The 17696-nt window shown below is 43.9% G+C and overlaps 1 protein-coding gene across 2 annotated transcripts in view; it reads right to left on the bottom strand.

Annotated features, from left to right (window-relative positions):
• Nucleotides 1–91: 91 nt before the first annotated feature.
• SMG7 (SMG7 nonsense mediated mRNA decay factor) overlaps nt 92–17696 on the bottom strand; it is a 63737-nt gene continuing 46132 nt past the window's right edge. The window contains exons 15-23 of one of the 2 annotated variants that reach the window (XM_079981176.1): nt 17420–17564; nt 16191–16588; nt 14706–15089; nt 11998–12147; nt 7461–7541; nt 5445–5601; nt 3969–4139; nt 3741–3889; nt 92–2360 (exon numbers count right to left, since the gene is read on the bottom strand). In XM_079981176.1, the coding sequence (XP_079837302.1) occupies nt 2247–2360; nt 3741–3889; nt 3969–4139; nt 5445–5601; nt 7461–7541; nt 11998–12147; nt 14706–15089; nt 16191–16588; nt 17420–17564 (1749 nt within the window). In that variant the 3' untranslated portion in view covers nt 92–2246. The remainder of the gene's footprint in view (nt 2361–3740; nt 3890–3968; nt 4140–5444; nt 5602–7460; nt 7542–11997; nt 12148–14705; nt 15090–16190; nt 16589–17419; nt 17565–17696) is intronic. The other variant, XM_079981177.1, reaches the window with a different exon arrangement.

The raw sequence follows: 17696 nt of genomic DNA, 5'->3' as shown, positions 1-17696 counted from the left end.
ATAATTTAGCACTTCCTCTTTTGGGGGGCAGAGAAACAATACAGTTTTCAATTGCAGCTCAGTGATGAAAGAAGATGTAACTACACAAGGCTGGCTGTAGAGAACATGGTTTAATTAAAGGCAAAGCTGAGTTCAGCAGCTGCAGGTCTCGCACAGACAGACAAAAACACAAAAGAAGCTTACGACACAAACCAGTTTTCTCTGCTGGGGGGGGGAGGATCTTCCCTTCCCTTGAGGCTCCTGACAGCAGGGGGTGTGTGTGTGTGTGTGTGTGTGTGTGTGTGTGTGTGTAAGGGGGAGGAGAATAGGGAGCCCTGCTCAAAAGATCAAGAAAAACATTCTGAACACCAGACTTCTCATGCAGAAATAGGAGCCTATGGGCTGGGACTCTGGCGCTGCTGAGAGAGTCAGATGATGAACCTGGTTAGGTTGCCTAGGGTGCAAGAATCAGTGGTGGTTCAAACACTGGAATGTTGCAGCTGCCTCGATGCACAGCTCAAATACACAAACTGGAAGAAGGGTGGGCTGGAAGCAGGGACAGGGCATCAAATAAGCACAGAGGGTCTCAGCTGAAGATTACAACCAGGGCAGGAACTTAATCCTTGAGACTTTTGCTTCGGAGGAACATCATTTAGAGATGTGATGCAGAGCAGCAACACTGCTAGCATGGAGAGGCAAAGGGGGTCCAATTCCTATCCTAGACAGAGCACTATGCATACATCTTCCCTTTTATATCAAGTCTATATGGGGCCGCTCCCCGACTCCACAACGTCCCTTGTGGACCCTGGATGTGCTTTGCTCTGCAGCCATTTCCCAGCTTGCAGATCCTGAACTGACAGACGCGCACGCACGCACACACACACACACTCCTGCGACTGCAGCAGTTTCTTGTATTTAGGTTGCTTCCGTAACTACGCTGGGAAACAAAAATAAATGCTGTCCTTTTATCCTATGCAAGAAGATTTGCAGTCTTCCTTCTGCGCAAATAAATATATCCAGTGGAACCCTTTGTCCCCATTGTGCACCCTTGTAGGGGCAAGTAGGACGGTTGGCTTCTGTGCGCGGGTTCCATGTGATGTGTCCTCTGCTGCCTTGAACTTCCGTTCCAAAAACCTTGTGGCTACAGGTGTGTGCAGGCCTGTGGAGTGGGCATACTCCTATAGGGAGAGGAATTGCACACATCATCCTGTCCAGACTAGCTCTTTTAGTCCCCATTATCCTGCTATGACTGTGGGATGTTGTATATGAAGAACAAAACTACAAGCAACCAGCATGGAAAGGGGAAGGAGGGGAAGGGAGAAAGGGGGTGGGGTAGGGTGGGGGGAAAGACACAAAGCTTTTTATCTACCTACATAAAAAGGGAGTCAGGCTGTGAATGCACAGACCAGCTTGCCATTTCATGAGGCTGGTCACTACACTATCATAAAATGTACAGGAATCTGAACCATTTAACTTAAAACCCCGTAGCAGTGGTTTGCTTGCCCTAACGGAGAGCCCTGCAGTGACCACTGCACTTCAGTACTGGAATCTCTCCCGCTTGGGGTTATTTCAGGGACAACCTCTGAGAAAAAGGTGGTAGTGGTACTGGAGGGGGTAGATTCTCCTCACGAAACTCCTTACCTAACTTGGGAGATGGGCGCTAGCACCCCCACCCAATCTACCCCCACCCACCTCGGGCTGGACCAGCGACTGGAGGGGTTGCTACACACTGACTACAAAGCACATCTGTGTATGGAAGAATTCAGTGTGGCCTTACAACTGAGAGAGTAATAATTGGAAATTTAGATGTTGAGGAATAAATTTCAACTACATTCTCAGTCAGCAAAGCTATCAGTAATAGACTCCTATTGGTTTCCCCAGAACTGAGGAGGAGGATCGAGAAGTTCTCAGTGGCTTCTCCCATCTGCTCTTCATTCTCAGCACTTTATTTTCCCACATGGCTGGGGACATGCACGATGGAGAAGGTGAGAGGCGGTGATATCGGGTTACCGTGAGACAAACAGCAGTCCCTCTCTCCCTCCAGAGGGCCCCGGAGGGATGGGAGAGTTCCTGGTGTTGGTTTTCCGTTGCACTGCAGACATTTTCGTGCACACTCAGTGGGTTGGTGGAGCACTTACGCCCTCCTGACGGCAAGGAACAGAAGAGAGGGCTGCCACGCGCACAGGGCCGTGTGAGACAGTCCTGCAAACCCAACATGCCATGATGTATGGAGCTTTTCGGTTGCAAAGGTTGCCACCCTTTCGTTCTCAGTGCGGTGGATTCATGGCACCTTGCCCACGTTGCTGCTTCTGCTTCTGCTGCATCAGCAACTGCTCCAGGGCAGAAGGTCCAGGGTGCATCATCGAGCTGGACCAGATAGACTAAAAAGAAGCACACACCAAACATCCGCTAACGTGAAAGCGAAAGTAGCAAGAGAAAATGCCAAAACGGTCAAAATAAGTGAACTTTCTTCCACGCTCTCGCCACCCGCTCTCATTTCTATGTACTGCAACAGTAGGCAACCGGCTTCTCCCCAGCCCAGTGCAGTCTCCCATCCCAATTCCTCGCCTACTATGCAGCACCCTCAACTGCTTTCATGAGGCAAGGTACAGGCAAACAGGTCTTTAACTGCATCATCCCCAGTGTAAACAGAAATAAGCACTTCAACCTTTGTTTCTGGCCCCACTGGCTAAAGCTGATGGGAGTTGAAGTTCAACCACTTTGGGGTGGGGTGGGGTGGAGAGGTTCCTCATCCCTGCTCTACCAGGGTAAACAGCAAAGGAGACTTTGGCAGCACCTCTGTCCAGCCTTTTGCCTTAGTCTGAGTGAGTGACTCAGTTGAATAATTAGGAGAAGGCTCTTCCTCAGTTTCCTGTTGCTGTATACTCTCCAGAGAAGTGACTTAAGGAGCCCACTGATGTCTCAGTTCAAATGGGAGCACAGTAGTGGACAGAGCAAATGCTGTTGGCCTTTCAGCTCTTGCTAAACTCAAAACACGGCCCCTTAAGAATCAGGTATCAACCAGGACAATAATTCTATTTCAGATGTTCAGGTTGTGAATGGAAGTGTTGTTGTAGTCAAAATGCAGCACTTATGCACAAGGGGGAAGGTATCAGCAGACTTGCAGGAGTACATTTTAAAATAAAACCTTGAGGAGGGGGAGTCCTCAATTTGAACTGAGCATGCTCAGTGGCCATGAAATGTGGGCTGATGTTGAAGGAAGAGAAGAGGAATACAGCAGCTAAAATCTTGAACAGGGAATACTCAATAATGCAATAGCGCCCCACTAACTTACTATTTTAAAAAGCAGTTAAAAAGAAGAATTAGCCATCACAAAATAATTTAAATTCTTTGTCAGAATAGCTTATCCGTATAAAAATGACCAGGAAAACAATAAAACATGTTGATACCTAAAAGAGGAGTCTAAATCTGTAATTAAGGCTCGACTACCCAAGTTTTAATCAACAACCAGTTCCAGTTCTTGTGGAAGAATGCAAGATACCCACTGAATACCAGTCACTGGGAAATAACATTGGAGAGCGCTGTTGCCCTCTCCTTTCTTGCTTGTGGGCTTCCCATCGATATGTGGATGGCCACTGTGGAATAAAGGGAGCTGGAAGAGGTGGCTCTTCTTATGTTCTCAAGATGTTGTCAGCAGAAGGGACATTTGTATTATTTTGTAGTAAGAAGCAAAACCACTAGCTCAACCTTCCAAATGACTCTTGCCATGTTTTGTCCTGGCGCCTCAATATATAACCTACCTTCAGGCTTTCCATGAGCACAGCTGACGAATCCTCTACGGACGGGCCATGGGCTGACCAGGTACCACTGGGAGTGCTGGCTGGGTGCCAGCTACTCTCTGATGAGGAAGATGTTGCTGGGAGATAGTCCAGGCCAAATCCTCCCATTGCTGAAAGGGAGAAAGGTTAACAAGCAAGTGACCCAACAAACCACTGAAATGATACCTCATGCTAGAACCTCCTGCTCACCTGGCTTATCAGTCTTCCATCGATCTGCGACCCTCCGATCCCTGTTGTCTGGAGTCCCAATGGGCCCAAAGTTGGAAAATGGAACAGAATTGTGGTTGTGGGTTGGAGGAGAGCTTGGCAAGCTGCTTGGGTTAGAGGAATGAGGAGACTGGCTAGCTGGTGTTGAATGATCTATTAGAACAGAAGGTTAGAGAACAAAGTCAACACAATACCCCCAAATGTACAGATTGCTGTTTTTTGAGTCTACACACACATCTTTGAACTTTTTATATTAAACTGCAGTAGTTCCATCTGGGCCTGGTGCTTTATCCATCTTCATTCAACTTATCTCCAACTGCAGTTCCAACATTGATATGGATGCATTTAACGTTCTCAAATCCTCTTTAGAAACTTTAGGTATATTACAGCCGTTTACATAAGATTCAATTTTCTCGGGATCTTCCTTCGCACACCGATATAATGCTGTGTAAAATTTTACAAATACCTTTTCTTATCTCTTTCAGGCTTATCAAATGTTGCCCTTCATCAGTAATTTTATTTATTATCTTATTTTTCCTTTCCTTTTTAAGTTGCCAAGCCAACAGTTTACCTGGCTTATTTGCAGATTCAAAGTTTTTTTGTTTCATTAATTTTATTTTCATTTCAATCTCTTGCTTCACCAACATTGAGAATTTTGCTTGTAATAATTCGGTAGTCTGCAGTTTCTTTATTCTCTGGTTTTATATTTAATTCCTTCTCTTTGATAATTAATGTGTTCAAAATCTCTTGTCGTCCCCCCCCCCTCTTTTTTGGTATTTGATTAAAAAACCTCTCATTACTGCCTCACTAGTATCCCATACTACATTTAAATCTGTTACTTTGTTAAGGTTGAGGTAAAAAAACTCTTGCAGGGAGCGTTGCCCCTTATTTACAATTTCTGTGTTGTGTAATATCATGTCATTTAACTGCCATCTAAAAGAAGAACACTTCTCACTGCTGTCTTTTGAGTCTTTGCCTGGCTTTGTTTCCTCATTGCAGCATTCTTACATATAGGATCTTACATATAGGATCTTACATATAGGATCAAGCAGACTAACAAAACTGAAATTGTAGCAATTTGGGAAATGGGTTTATAATGCTTACATGACAAAACAAGTAGCTGACATGACCAATCTTTGAGTGGGAAACTCTTTGGTCAAGGCATAATTGTTCCGCACCTTGGGAACTTTCTAGAGCTAAACCTTCCTTACAAATTGGTACTTATTGCTTGTCCTCTCAAGTAAAAAAATTGCCAATGCTAGGCCATGCGGAGTGGGGGAAATGGCATTCTGTTCAGTTCACTTCCCAGAAAATACAGCAAGTGATAAAATGGACATGGGCAGCAAGGAAAGAGGGTGGGTTGTGTGACTGCACAGAAGAAAGTCAAACCACGCTTGGGTTCTGAACTAGTTAGTGAAAAATCTTAATATATGTTATACATAGATGAAAGTGTATTACCTGAACTGGCTGGAAGAGATGGAGACCATGGAGTACCTTCAAAGAGGGAGTAGAGTGAAGTCTCCTGGTGAGCCACTGATGGAGTGACCTCTGGTTTTGTGCTGGCATTGAGGTTTTTCCCATAAACCTCATTGAACATGCTGTTTGGGTATCTTTCCTGCAAGAGCAAGAGATGAAAATTAAACCTGCTCCCTAGACCTATCCAATACATTAATGCATTTGGGCAGTGAAGTAAGTTTTTCTGTCAGAATCAGGGAAGATATACCTAAGCTGGCAAGCAAATGTTACAGCTCTCACAGCTCGAGAAACATGCCATTTAAAAAATGATTTTTACTGTTATTAAAGACACAGAGCTATTTTTGCATTTCACTACATTTTTTTAAGGAAATCTTTTTTAAAAGAATCAAGGAATTCTGGGTGATAAGACATAGTTATCACAACTTCATGCGTCCTGAATCACACATTATAACCACACTAGAGATTATAGCGCAGCACATGGATATAACACATATTTGGGGGTATTAGAAAAACAACAACACCCAAGTCTCCAATTTTTAAAAAGAGGATTTTAAAAATAATAATAATAATACAGAAACAAAATGGTGGTGAACATGTGGTTTGTGGTTTGAAATGGCAAATGCAATGTTTACAGATGTTTTGCTTCATCTGAAATAGTTCTGCTTTGGGAAAATGAAATTCTCTGGCAGGTGTGATTGGCTCAAGCAATCACTCCCAATGCAGATGAGCTGGGGAATTACCTGCTCCTTAGAAACGCAATCAGAACAGTGACTCACACAGAGAAATGCAGGGAACAGGCTCCCGAGTATGGCTGGGCGCTATCAGCATTTCAACACTGCGGTGTATCGCCAGCCAAACATCATGGTTTGATGATATACTGCGATGTTGAAAAAACAAGAAGCATTGGCCTCTGACCACGAGACACCAGGGGAAACTGCCCCAGCTCTCACCTCAAGAGCTGAGAGAGTTTCACGCAGGCTATGACAATGCAGCTTGTTTGCGCCGCTCAGCTGGGGGGGGGGGGGAGGGAGGGTTTCCCCCGCCCAGCGCTATTGCCCATTGGCAGCCCTGCTCCCCTCAGCTGAGCAGTTTCACAGAGCCCCCCCCCCGGCTTGATGGGCCAGCGCCGGGCTGGGATGTCTCTTAACTGCTTGACTGAGGCAAGGGCAGCTGCACACTCCTCAGCCGAGCAGTTTAAAGATGCAGAAGGATCGGCACCTCGCCAAAGGAACTCTTGACTCCCTCCAGAGGGACTTAGGAGCAGTGGCTGTTTCACCAGCGATATACCGCTGAGGGAAGCCGACATTGTGGTCTGCTCCTCATACCCGTCCTGGGCAATATATCGATATATCGCCCAGGCCTACTCCTGAGAGCACGTAGGGCTTTTTCCTCCCTTATTTCTTAAATATTTTCCTTGAACAATTAGCCAATGAGCCAATTGCAAATCGCAGAATAAAAAAACCAAAAAACATAACATGAACATATTAGACTAAAGTTAAAGCATCAAATTGCAATTCTTTGTATTATTATTTATTTTAATTTACTCATTATATTTGTTATTAACTTTTTCTTGTCCAAGGAAACTCAAAGTGACTTACAACCATACATTAAAACCAAGGAAAAAATACATTTAAAAAATCAGCAATTGAAATACCACATGACTCAGGTTGTGAAGCTTTCTTCAAAATTGTATTAAAAGTTGTGAGAGATTATTACCCAGTACATGAGGTGATAAGCCTGTGTTTGCAGTGCACCACTTCAGGTTGTAGAATGGTGTGCGTGTCACACAACAGACTTCTCCAAATGTTAGGCAATTAAAGAAGCAGCCTATCAGTAAGAAACACCCTAACCCAGAACTAGGCAAGGATTTATATTGAACTTCTTCCCCTCCTCCAACATGAGATTCCCATCTGAAGAAGCTTAGTCCAGACTCCTACAAAAATTAACACGTGAACTGATGTCCAAAAAGAGAGAGAAGCAATCTCTATAGTTAATTACCTGATTAAGAGAGAAGCCCGTGAGCGACAGGAAAGAAGATGATTGAGACATGAGATCTGATGGTTTCTCCAGCAGCGATTTCTTCAGAAAACCAAAGGGAAAAAACATTATGCATTATTGACTGAAAACATGGGTCACATTTCTGGATAAATCAGATGGTTCTAGCAACCATCATAAGAGTGCTGAAACAATTGTGTGAGAAAAGAAAATGCAGCGAAGACTTTTGCCCAGTTCTTTTGTTACACAACAGAGATGCTTAGAACATACTGTGCAAAATAAATACAGAAGAGTTATTTTGCAAGTGGGAAGCAAGGACGTATTTGCAAATTTGAGAAGGAACTCAGTAAATTGACTAGAAAAATAAAAAGCAAATCACCTGGGGAACGTCATTTTAAAAATAGGGTTTGTCCCAGCACCTCAAATAACACATCATTCAGTGCTTGAAGGCACTTAGACTGTAGTTTGTTAATTAAAATGCTATACTAGTGGTGTGGGCCCTCATGCAAACGTGATTACTTACTGACTGAATTAGCCGTGTTTTCCCAATAATTCCTGAAACTGCTTTGTTCGTTAGGGCACAAAGTGCAAAATATTTTACTGGGTGCAGAATCCTTCATGAGAAATCCAGCTTTCCTTTTTTAAAAAAACCTAGCAAGTTTCTGCCCTATCTGTCTTTAAAGGAATAACCAAAACTATGTGACAAATGCCTGCTGAAATATAAAAAACCAGAGGGATGGCTGATATTTGAAATCATTGGCAGCAAAGCTTCATTGCCCTTATAGTTCTTTGCTCAATGATAAATTATGCAAAAAGAATTATGCAAAGCTGCTCAATTTGCATAATTCATACAAATCATAATTCAGTCTTGCCTATCAGAAATTTGGGAACTTCCAAATTTTTAATGCCCGGGGAAGATAATCAATTATTTTCCAGCACTGAACACATATTATCCCACCTTCTATGGTGTGTTCCAGTGCAATATCATGTGCTGCCTTGAACTGATATTGACTAGTGCTAGATCTGCAGCAAAGAAAGCTGCTCTTCACTGGTTTAATCATGCAAGTTTCTAATCAGAGGTGAATGGTAACCGTGTGCCTTTGCTTACACAAATAAAGCCAGCTACGTAATTCAGGACATCAGACCTAAACTGTGATGAGCAGATGAAGGATACTCTAAAATTATCTGGTAGCAAACCAATGCAAACATTTGCTGGCATGTGTACCTTGTGATGGCTTATGTACCTTGGAACCCAGAACAGACTGAGAATTTTGCTAATGAACTAGATTTAAACATTGACTTTGACAGTCACTCTGGTCAGTTAGTAGTAGTAGTAGTAGTAGTAGTAGTAATAATTTTTATTTATACCCTGCCCTCCCCAGCCAAGACCGGGCTCAGGGAGGCTAACAACCAATAATAAAAACAAGTTCATTAAAATACAATTTAAAAAACAAGATTAAAATACAACATTAAAACATTAGGATGCAGCTTCTTCACAGGAGGAGAAAGGAAAAAGAAAGAGGGGGAGGGAATCAAATTAGCTCCAAGCCAAAGGCCAGACGGACAACTTTGTCTTACAGGCCCTGTGGAAAGAAATCAGATCCCGCAGGGCGCTGGTCTCATGAGACAGAGCATTCCACCAGGCTGCAGCCAGTGTTGAAAAGGCCCTGGCTCTGGTTGAGGCTAATCTGACTTCCTTAGGGCCCGGGACCACTAGGGTGTTGCTATTTATGGACCTTGAGGCTCTCCGTGGGGCATTCCGGGAGAGGCGGTCCCGTAGGTACGAGGGTCCAAGGCCGTGAAGGGCTTTAAAGGTCAAAAGCAGCACCTTAAATCTGACCCTGTACTCTACCAGGAGCCAGTGCAGCTTGAAAAGCACTGGGTGAATATGCTCCCATGGCAGGGACCCCGTGAGGAGCCTTGCTGCAGCATTCTGCACCCGCTGGAGTTTCTGGGACAGCTTCAAGGGCAGCCCCGCGTAGAGCGAATGACAGTAGTCAAGAGTTAGGCACTCTTTCTACACCTCGTAGGCAAAAATCACCTTGCCTTGTGGAGGGTTCAGCTCAGGTCATTGAAGGAACTGGGAAGGTAACTGAAGTAATACCAAAACTAAATGAATGCTACATGGAGAACTATTCACTAAGTTGAACAATTCAATATTACTCATCCAAGCTGGTACCTTGCTGGTGTAATGTACCAGTACCTGAAGCTTCAGAAGACACCACTATACCTTAACACTAAAGACAGAGTAGGAATGTGTGGGTTTATGTGGCAGAATCTCTATAGGCAGTATATTTTGTGTAGGTAGAAATAAAGGATCAAGTATATCATCCAAACAGAGATGACTTCCCTTTTATATCTTCAGTTAAACAAATGTCCTGGACTAATACATTTGGTGCTTATGAATGTTAGATACCTGTTTTTAGTACAAATCAAGCATTTTATACATGGACCACCTCACCTTCCTAGAAATCAAAAGCCTTGAGCCACACTTGAAATACAGTTTATTCACCCACAGTATCCCCATTCAAATGTTCAGGTTCTTTGTAGCCCTCATTGTGCTAATCCACACAACCACCTTGTGTGGAAGGATAATTGTTAACCCCATTTTAGAGGGTAGGAACCAATGCTGAAAGACAACGACCTGCTCAACTGATGAATGCCAATTAAATGTAACGTTCCCTCACACCCCTTCAAGTACTAAAGAGTAATTCCTTGTTAGTGATGTTTCGTGTGGCAGAAATAATGCTGACAACATCTCTGTGCTGGCCCAAACATGGGCAGCATTGCACACTGGTACCACATCCCCAAGTGCTGGCTGCTGTGGAAAAGACTGGCTCAGGCCAATCCATGAAGATGAGGAGCATAGCTTGGGACTTATTTTGGCATAGGAGCTCATAGAATCATAGAATCATAGAGTTGGAAGAGACCACAAGGGCCATCGAGTCCAACCCCCTGCCAAGCAGGAAACACCATCAGAGCACTCCTGACATATGGTTGTCAAGCCTCTGCTTAAAGACCTCCAAAGAAGGAGACTTTGGAGGAGAAGGAGCTGTAATGTTTCAACTGGCCTACAGTTCATGGCCACAGATATTTGGTCAATGTCTTCAAGAATCCTGTGGGCTACAACGGCACTTGCCAAAATTCCCATTTGGCACCTTGGAGAAGCATTTCAACAGACCAATTAACAGGAAAAGAGAAATTTCATCAAGTGCCTATCCTCCCAGTTATAGAGAACAGAGTGGATACTCCCCAGATGTGATCAAAATGGTCTTATTCCCTTGGTTTCCATAATGCATGGGTGAGAAACCTGAGGACCTCCAGATTTTGTTGGACTACAATCAGGCCCAGTCAACTGACTATGATGGTTGGGCCTGAGGGGACCTGTAGTTCAACAACATCAAAAGAGCCACAGCCTGCTCATCCCCACCATAAAACAAGCAACCCTACCTTTGTATTATGTTTGTGCCCGCGGCTTTTTTATATATATATAAAAACAAGCTTTAGAATTTCACCCAAGGTAAAAAAAGATAAAAGCCCCTAAAACCCATGATCTTTTTCCTCAGAAGGATACTATATTGAACATGTTACTATCTTCTTATACATTCAATAATACATTCAACTCCTCCTGTCAGACAAGTGTGTGGATACCATATGGCACATTAACATTTATATTTTGACACTTGACAACAAGGCATCTAGAGGTTAGGCTACACTGATACTTGATCTTATGCTTATATAGGCAGAGGTAACTTGCACAGACCTAGACACCATCAATGGGCTCAATGAATGTGTGGGCCCCATAAGTTAATTGCTGAAGTTGCCTGGGGATCCTTCAAACAAGGGATTAATGGTCCACATGCAACCTGTGGCGTATATTTTTGCACAGGTGTGCAGGGTAATGTATTCCAGTATCAAAACCCACCAAGCACCTGCAAAACTGAAAATTCGTTTCTCAGTTTCAGTCTCCAACCTCCCGTATAGATACAAGCTTATTCATTCGTATTATAAAAGAGAAATGATACAGTTTTGTACAAGATAGTAACTCAACCTGGAATTTCTCAGGAAGGCAAGAGATCAGGATTTGGGTCATCTAGAGTTACCGCTTTTTGATTCTGAGACTGTACCTGCTTAAGAGCTCTGGAACAGGAGCAGAGTCAACTGGAATAGCTTCTCCTGCTCCCTCACGGTGGAGTAGGCCTAGAAAGTCAAGGTAAGTCCAAACAAGAAGTACCATAAGGGAGAAGTTTACTAACAGCCCCTCTTCCAGAGCTTTTAAGGTATCAGTTGCCGGGTAAGAAAATAGCAATCCCAGGATTGATAAAAGTATTACAGCTATGTTAAAGCTACTTCCTCTTAGCTGATATCTATGATCCTGAGCATATGAGCTCTGCTTATTTAAATTTCCCCTTAACAACTATTTCAGGAAGGGACATGGATTTCATGTGTCCTACTGACCTTTCAGGGAAACGGAATATAAATAAAAAAAAGATATGCCAAAATTAGAATGAGAAGCAGCAGAATTAAGTCAAATACATACAAAGAGGCTTCGTCCAGGAAGAGAGGCGAGAGGACCCAGCAGAGCTGGGTAAAGATCAGGAGGATTAGAGAAAACCAGCTCTTCCTCCTCCTCCAAGGCAGCCAGACTCTTTAACAGGTCCGGAGGAAGCAGAGGGGAGCTCTTGGGGTCCTAGTGACAGAAAGGAGCACAGTGAGATGCAGCAAGGAAAGAAGCGAAAGCAAGACTAGCAGCAGGTAGGCAAGGAGTCTACAGGAATAGAAGGGGGCCCAGCAGTAACGCAAGGCAGAGAAAGGGAATGCAAGGAAAGGTATGCCAGCATGCAAAAGCAGCTTAAAGAGAGAACAGAGAAAGGGGCACAAGAAAACCAAGGGGAGAAAGAGAAAAATTGAGTCAAACAAGTCTGTGTGTGTTTGTTTTAGGAGCAGCTCTGCTACCCACTAAGTTTGAATCTGCATACAGCAAAAATTACTGGGATCTTCTTTGGGAGAATGTAATCTCCACTAGTGCAGCAATAAATATGTGGAGAATTAATGCATTTTGTTCTTCAATGTTCCAATATCTTAGTAGCTTCATTAACTGTAGTTAGAACCAAAATGTGCCTGTATGCAGTTCCTGATCATGTGCTCATGATCAGAGCCGGATGAACTACAAGCAGGTTTCATCATCTATGCCATGGAATCTGGGCTTTAAAAATTATTACACAAGCAAGTTTCAAGAATTTGTTGGAAGTTGTGCAGAATGACAGCATATTCAGGGATCTGGTGTTTTGCTTCCTTTTGTGGATAACTACTACTTCTATCTTGGCCTGTCTACATCAGTACCATTTTCTCCATGAATCACCCATTGCTCAACATTGCTCCTTGCCAAATGCCTCAAATGTGGCATGAGGTCCACACTGAAGGATAGGGAGACTAACCTAAAATTACAGAATTAGATACCCAGGCATATAAAATACTATTGTTTGGGCCACCTTCTTGAAGACAGCCACGGGGCTCTGTGGTGGCCTTGTAAAGTGTTCCCAGTGAGCTCTCATAGAGTTCTGTTTTATTCTTTGAAATCTGGGCTTCCTGCCTCTGCGTCTTTGCACATACAACCTGAACTCAGGTTCATTCTACAGGATGAAATTATAGGCAGAGATTAGCTATAATGGCATTTGCTTAGCTGAAGGCACAATCAGGGCAACAAATATCAAAAGATGACACAAAAAGGAGGCTCTTTGTCTTCTAACCTTTGGTAGCATTGCAGCACACCACACCAGGGCTTTCTCACAGCCAGCATCTATCAGGATTAAGTTATCAGTGTTCTCAGAGATGCAACTGGTCTGCTCAAACAGAACATTGTCTCAATAGATCTGTGGTGCTAAAGACTGCTGCTAAAGACAATTTTATTAAAAAAAAGAGGAAGGGGGTTTGTGCATTGATCATTCCATGAATGTGAGAAACAATGTCAAAGCAAGAGCAATAGCAATAGCTGCTGCTTGCTTCAGAGTTGCCAAAGATTAAGTCAAGGCCATTTCTAAAAGCAAATAGGGTATTTATACTGTCATTTGGTTTCTGGTCTGCAGAGAAGCCTGCATATAGGGGTGCAGATAACTGGCAAGCAAAGTGTGAATTCCTCTATCCAACACTTTTTAATACAGGTCTTGATTGGAAAGGACCAAGTGCCCTTTCAACACATGCCAAGTGCTGGGCCTGTTCCACCTTTTCACAAGTTTCAGCTTTCTGGCAGCATCTACTTTGCCACCTTAAGTGACACTTGTGTTTCTTCTTCAATCTCCTTCCTCCCAGACTGTGCCAAGAGCCAGCACTTCCAGAGGGAATTACTATATTTGCTTTTCTCTAGTTATACTTGGGTGATATCTAACAATTCAAATCATGCAGGTTCCCTGTGACAAAATTTGAAAAGCCTCAACAAATTGTGTTGATTTGTAAAGTTCTGGCAGAAATCCATGCTCAAACTGGACTTTACAGCTTTCCCAAGATAACATTCAAGTGCACATCCCTTGCCAAGATGACTTCCCCAGGGTTCCATCCTAGTGGCAGACAAACATGGAGTGGGTGTGTGGGAGATTATGAGCTTTACATTGGTTATTTGATATTACAGTTTCAGCAGCATCTTAAAAAAAATGTACTGTGGTTCTTATTTTGTACCTCACAATATAAAAACATGTGTACATTATATGCCCTTGATCTTGACGGCTGGGAAGAGGACGATTGAAGCTGCACTCTTGTTGGGGGAGGAAGGAGCCATTGCAGTCACTACCAGCTGTCTACTGCCTAGATAGGGCAGGGGGTTTCTTGCTTGCAGCTCCTGCCCCACGCACCATCCCTCGCTGTGTGTGTGTGTGTGTGTGTGTGTGTGTGTGTGTAGATAGCTTGAAAAGTTGAGTAGGTTGTTTTGGTTTGTCAGTGTTATCTTAAAAATGATGCTAAACCAAGTTAGTTGATTTTTTTTAAAAGTGCTTTTGGAATGCATTTAGGTTTTTTTAAAACGCACGCGCACACCCCCTCCCCAATAGAATCAACAACCTAGAGATTAATCTGTTTTTACTAATTGGTAATCCTGTGAATCACCACAAACTGCTGCATTGAAAGCAACTTCCTCTGAAGTTACAGTGTTTCTTGCCTTTGAGTGATAGGAGGAGCTAAACCCACTTGGAGACACCTATCACTCAAAGGAGAACCACTCTCCTTTTCCTGAAGATCATCAATTAATCACACATTTACCTCAAAACCCATCCTAGGCACTGGATCCTGCTCTGGGCGGAAGACTCCCGGCTGACGTTTCCCTCTGCGGTCCATGTTAGCTTGCTGCTGCGCCATCATGATGCGGTTATCAGCCATGCCATAGGAGTCCCAGTAAAATTCTGGCCCCTTAACCTCTGAGGGATTCTGGTTATATGGCTCCATGGGGAAAGGCTTCATCTTCTTCTCCAGAGGCTGCTGCTGCTGCTGTTGCAGGAGGGGAGGCTGCATGGACTGTTCAAAGAGTTTTAGGGGGTCTTGGCCCTGAAGATAGTAGGGCTGCTTCACAGGCATGATCTTCCCCAACGGGCCTGGGACCTGAGGAGGAGGATTCCAGAGCTGCTTGGAGGAGTCGGCCTGGGAATACTGAAGCACAATTCATTATGCACAACTGGAGAGCATCTGACTAATTTAGGTTTCTAGCTACCAAGAGACCAACCATGGCAAGCTGCATATTCTCTTTCTGCCAAAAACAGCCTGCAATTTTGTTTCTCTGCTTTGGAGTTGATTAGCTGATTGAACCCCTTGACTTGATGAAGTAGATTCCGCAAGCAACATTGCACAGCAAAATACTATTGGTTCCTCACTGTCCAAAAAGGCCTGCTACACTCTCAGTGCACCACCTGATCTGAGAGCACAACATGCCACCACCTGATCATGTGCAATGTACTTGAGCAAGGCTGCACATTCTGTGCCACTGAGCTGCAAAGCTTATGGCTTTCATTTTGAGACCTCGTGATCCAGAGAAAATCCAAGGAAATGTTTCAGAACCCACACAAGAGGTGAACCTTCCAACATGAGGCTTCACCTGTTATTAAAGGGAAAGGATTTCATGCAGGCACTTGGCCATGCGAAACTTCCGCGGTTTGAAGGGCTGTACCTACCAAAATTCCCTCCCAGATGCAAGGGGCATAATACTAGATAAATAATATAAGTAAGTAAATACTTTTAATTAATAATTCTAATGCTATAACAATAATCATATATGATAAAAACAACATTGCAGTGCTTTCAAGTGCTCACATGTGATCTACAGTTGCAAACCTTACAGAAAGTCTGTAAGGTTATTAAAGCTATAGGAACCCTAATATTCAAAAGGCTAGCCACCCCAAATTTAAAAGGAGCTTCAGGGAAAGCTTCGGTCAAACTTAAAAGGATTAAAAGCTGTTATTCTCTCAGGCACTTTTGGGCAGAGAGGGGGAGCCTTCAAAGTAGTAACAGTAAGTCCACAGGCTCCTGCACTGCTGCCCTGTCCCCACAATGCAGTTAGGCTCCTACTTTATTTGTACTCTCTCCCCATCTGCTTGCCCATTCCTTCTCTCCATCCTTGCTTGCACCTTTCCATCAGAGCTACTCTTATTTGAGCAAAGAACCTGCACTTCCCTGGCCAAAAACCAGATTTTCACCTACAGATGCACTCTAGCCCAGATTGGGTCCCTCTGGCACTTTCTTCTCCTTAAAGCTCACCTGCTGGAATCCGGAGTGGTGTGGAGGACTCTTCCCTAAGGCCTGAACAGCTTTTGTAGGGGACTGTTGTTGCTGCTGCTGTTGCTGCTGCTGGGCCAGAGCCTGGACCTGCAACTGGCTTGCAGACTGTGCTGTTGCCTGAGCTGGTAAGGATGCAAGGGACTGTTGAGAAGGGGATGGTGCCTGAGGTCCCTGGTTCATTGGGCCTGGTCCAGAGGGCCGCTGCTGGCTGTAAGGAATGTGGGATTGTTTCCCAGCTTGCACCTGGTTTCCTGCAGGTGAATGAGCTGCAGACTGAAGAAAGGTTCCTGGGACAGAAACGCCACCTGGGAAAGTATATCCTGAGCCCATAGGGAAAGCCACAGGAGGGGGGATAACATAGGTGGGAGGTGGGAAGCCTGGGAAAAAGAAAAGAAAGAAAGACAAACAGACATTTTTTAAAAAAAGAAAACTACTTTTTCACGCATGGAATGCTTAGGGGGCTCTTCAAATGTTACTTCCTGTCTCCTCTTCCAGGATTCTCCCCTGTGAAAGGGCCTTTGGCTCCTCCCTGGCCCCACTCTTTCCAGATTTAAGGAGACCCACATTCAAAATCAGCATCTGATTCAGCCATTTATTAAGCCATTCATCTCTTCTGTAAGAGAAGTGGGGGGGGGGCATGTATACAAGCAAGCCTTCAGCTCCAGTTCCAACCCCTTTTGGGGAAGGATTCCAGGATGGAGTGGGGTGCCACATCCTCTCAGACCCACAGTGATGGCTTTCATCTTCGCAGCTGTATACTACACACAAAGCATACACTTTGTCACATTATGAGCTGCCTGTTCTGCACATTACTTTTTCAAACACCAAGATTAATATCTGTGACAAAAAGGTAAGCTTTTCGTGACAGCAGAATTGTCTTTTCCACCATAGGTATGCACATTGAGAAAATTATGTGTGAGGTGGCTTTCCACTCTGTGCACCTGTGGCAGAAAACACACATGTGCTATTATCTAGACATTGCAGAGAGATCATTACTATGCACCTGGGTATAGATCATGCAATATAGTACAGTGCTAGGCATCTATCATGCCCACCCAGTTAAAGGAAGTCAGAGCATTTTTACTAAGAAACCTTTTCTGTTTTTATTTTCCTACATAGAAAAAGATAGGTGGAAGGCATCAGCACACAACATCATGAGTTTTAAACAAGGATAGATATGATTTTAATACAGAGCACATGGCTTTTACCTGGCCGGCTAGGAAGAGGAGGGAAAGCTCCTGGGTGATGGATGGGTATGAACTGGGAGTTGCTGGCCTGGTTGGGAGACTGAGTGACTGGCGTTTTCCTAGCTTCAGACACGGGAGTCTTCCTCAACTCAGTCTGGGATTTTACCTAGGAAGGCAAGCCATTTAAGCATTAATATTACCTGTCCACACCTTCTTATGGTAAAACTAAAGCATGATTACAAGGCATTGATTCTTTCCAAGTAATTCTAGTTCCCCCTTTGCTATACAGAAGGGACCC

The sequence above is a fragment of the Podarcis cretensis genome (genome assembly GCF_951804945.1).
Source record: "Podarcis cretensis genome assembly, chromosome: 6".
In the NCBI taxonomy this organism is placed as follows: Eukaryota; Metazoa; Chordata; class Lepidosauria; order Squamata; family Lacertidae; genus Podarcis; species Podarcis cretensis.
This window is presented reverse-complemented; position numbering and strand designations above follow the sequence as displayed.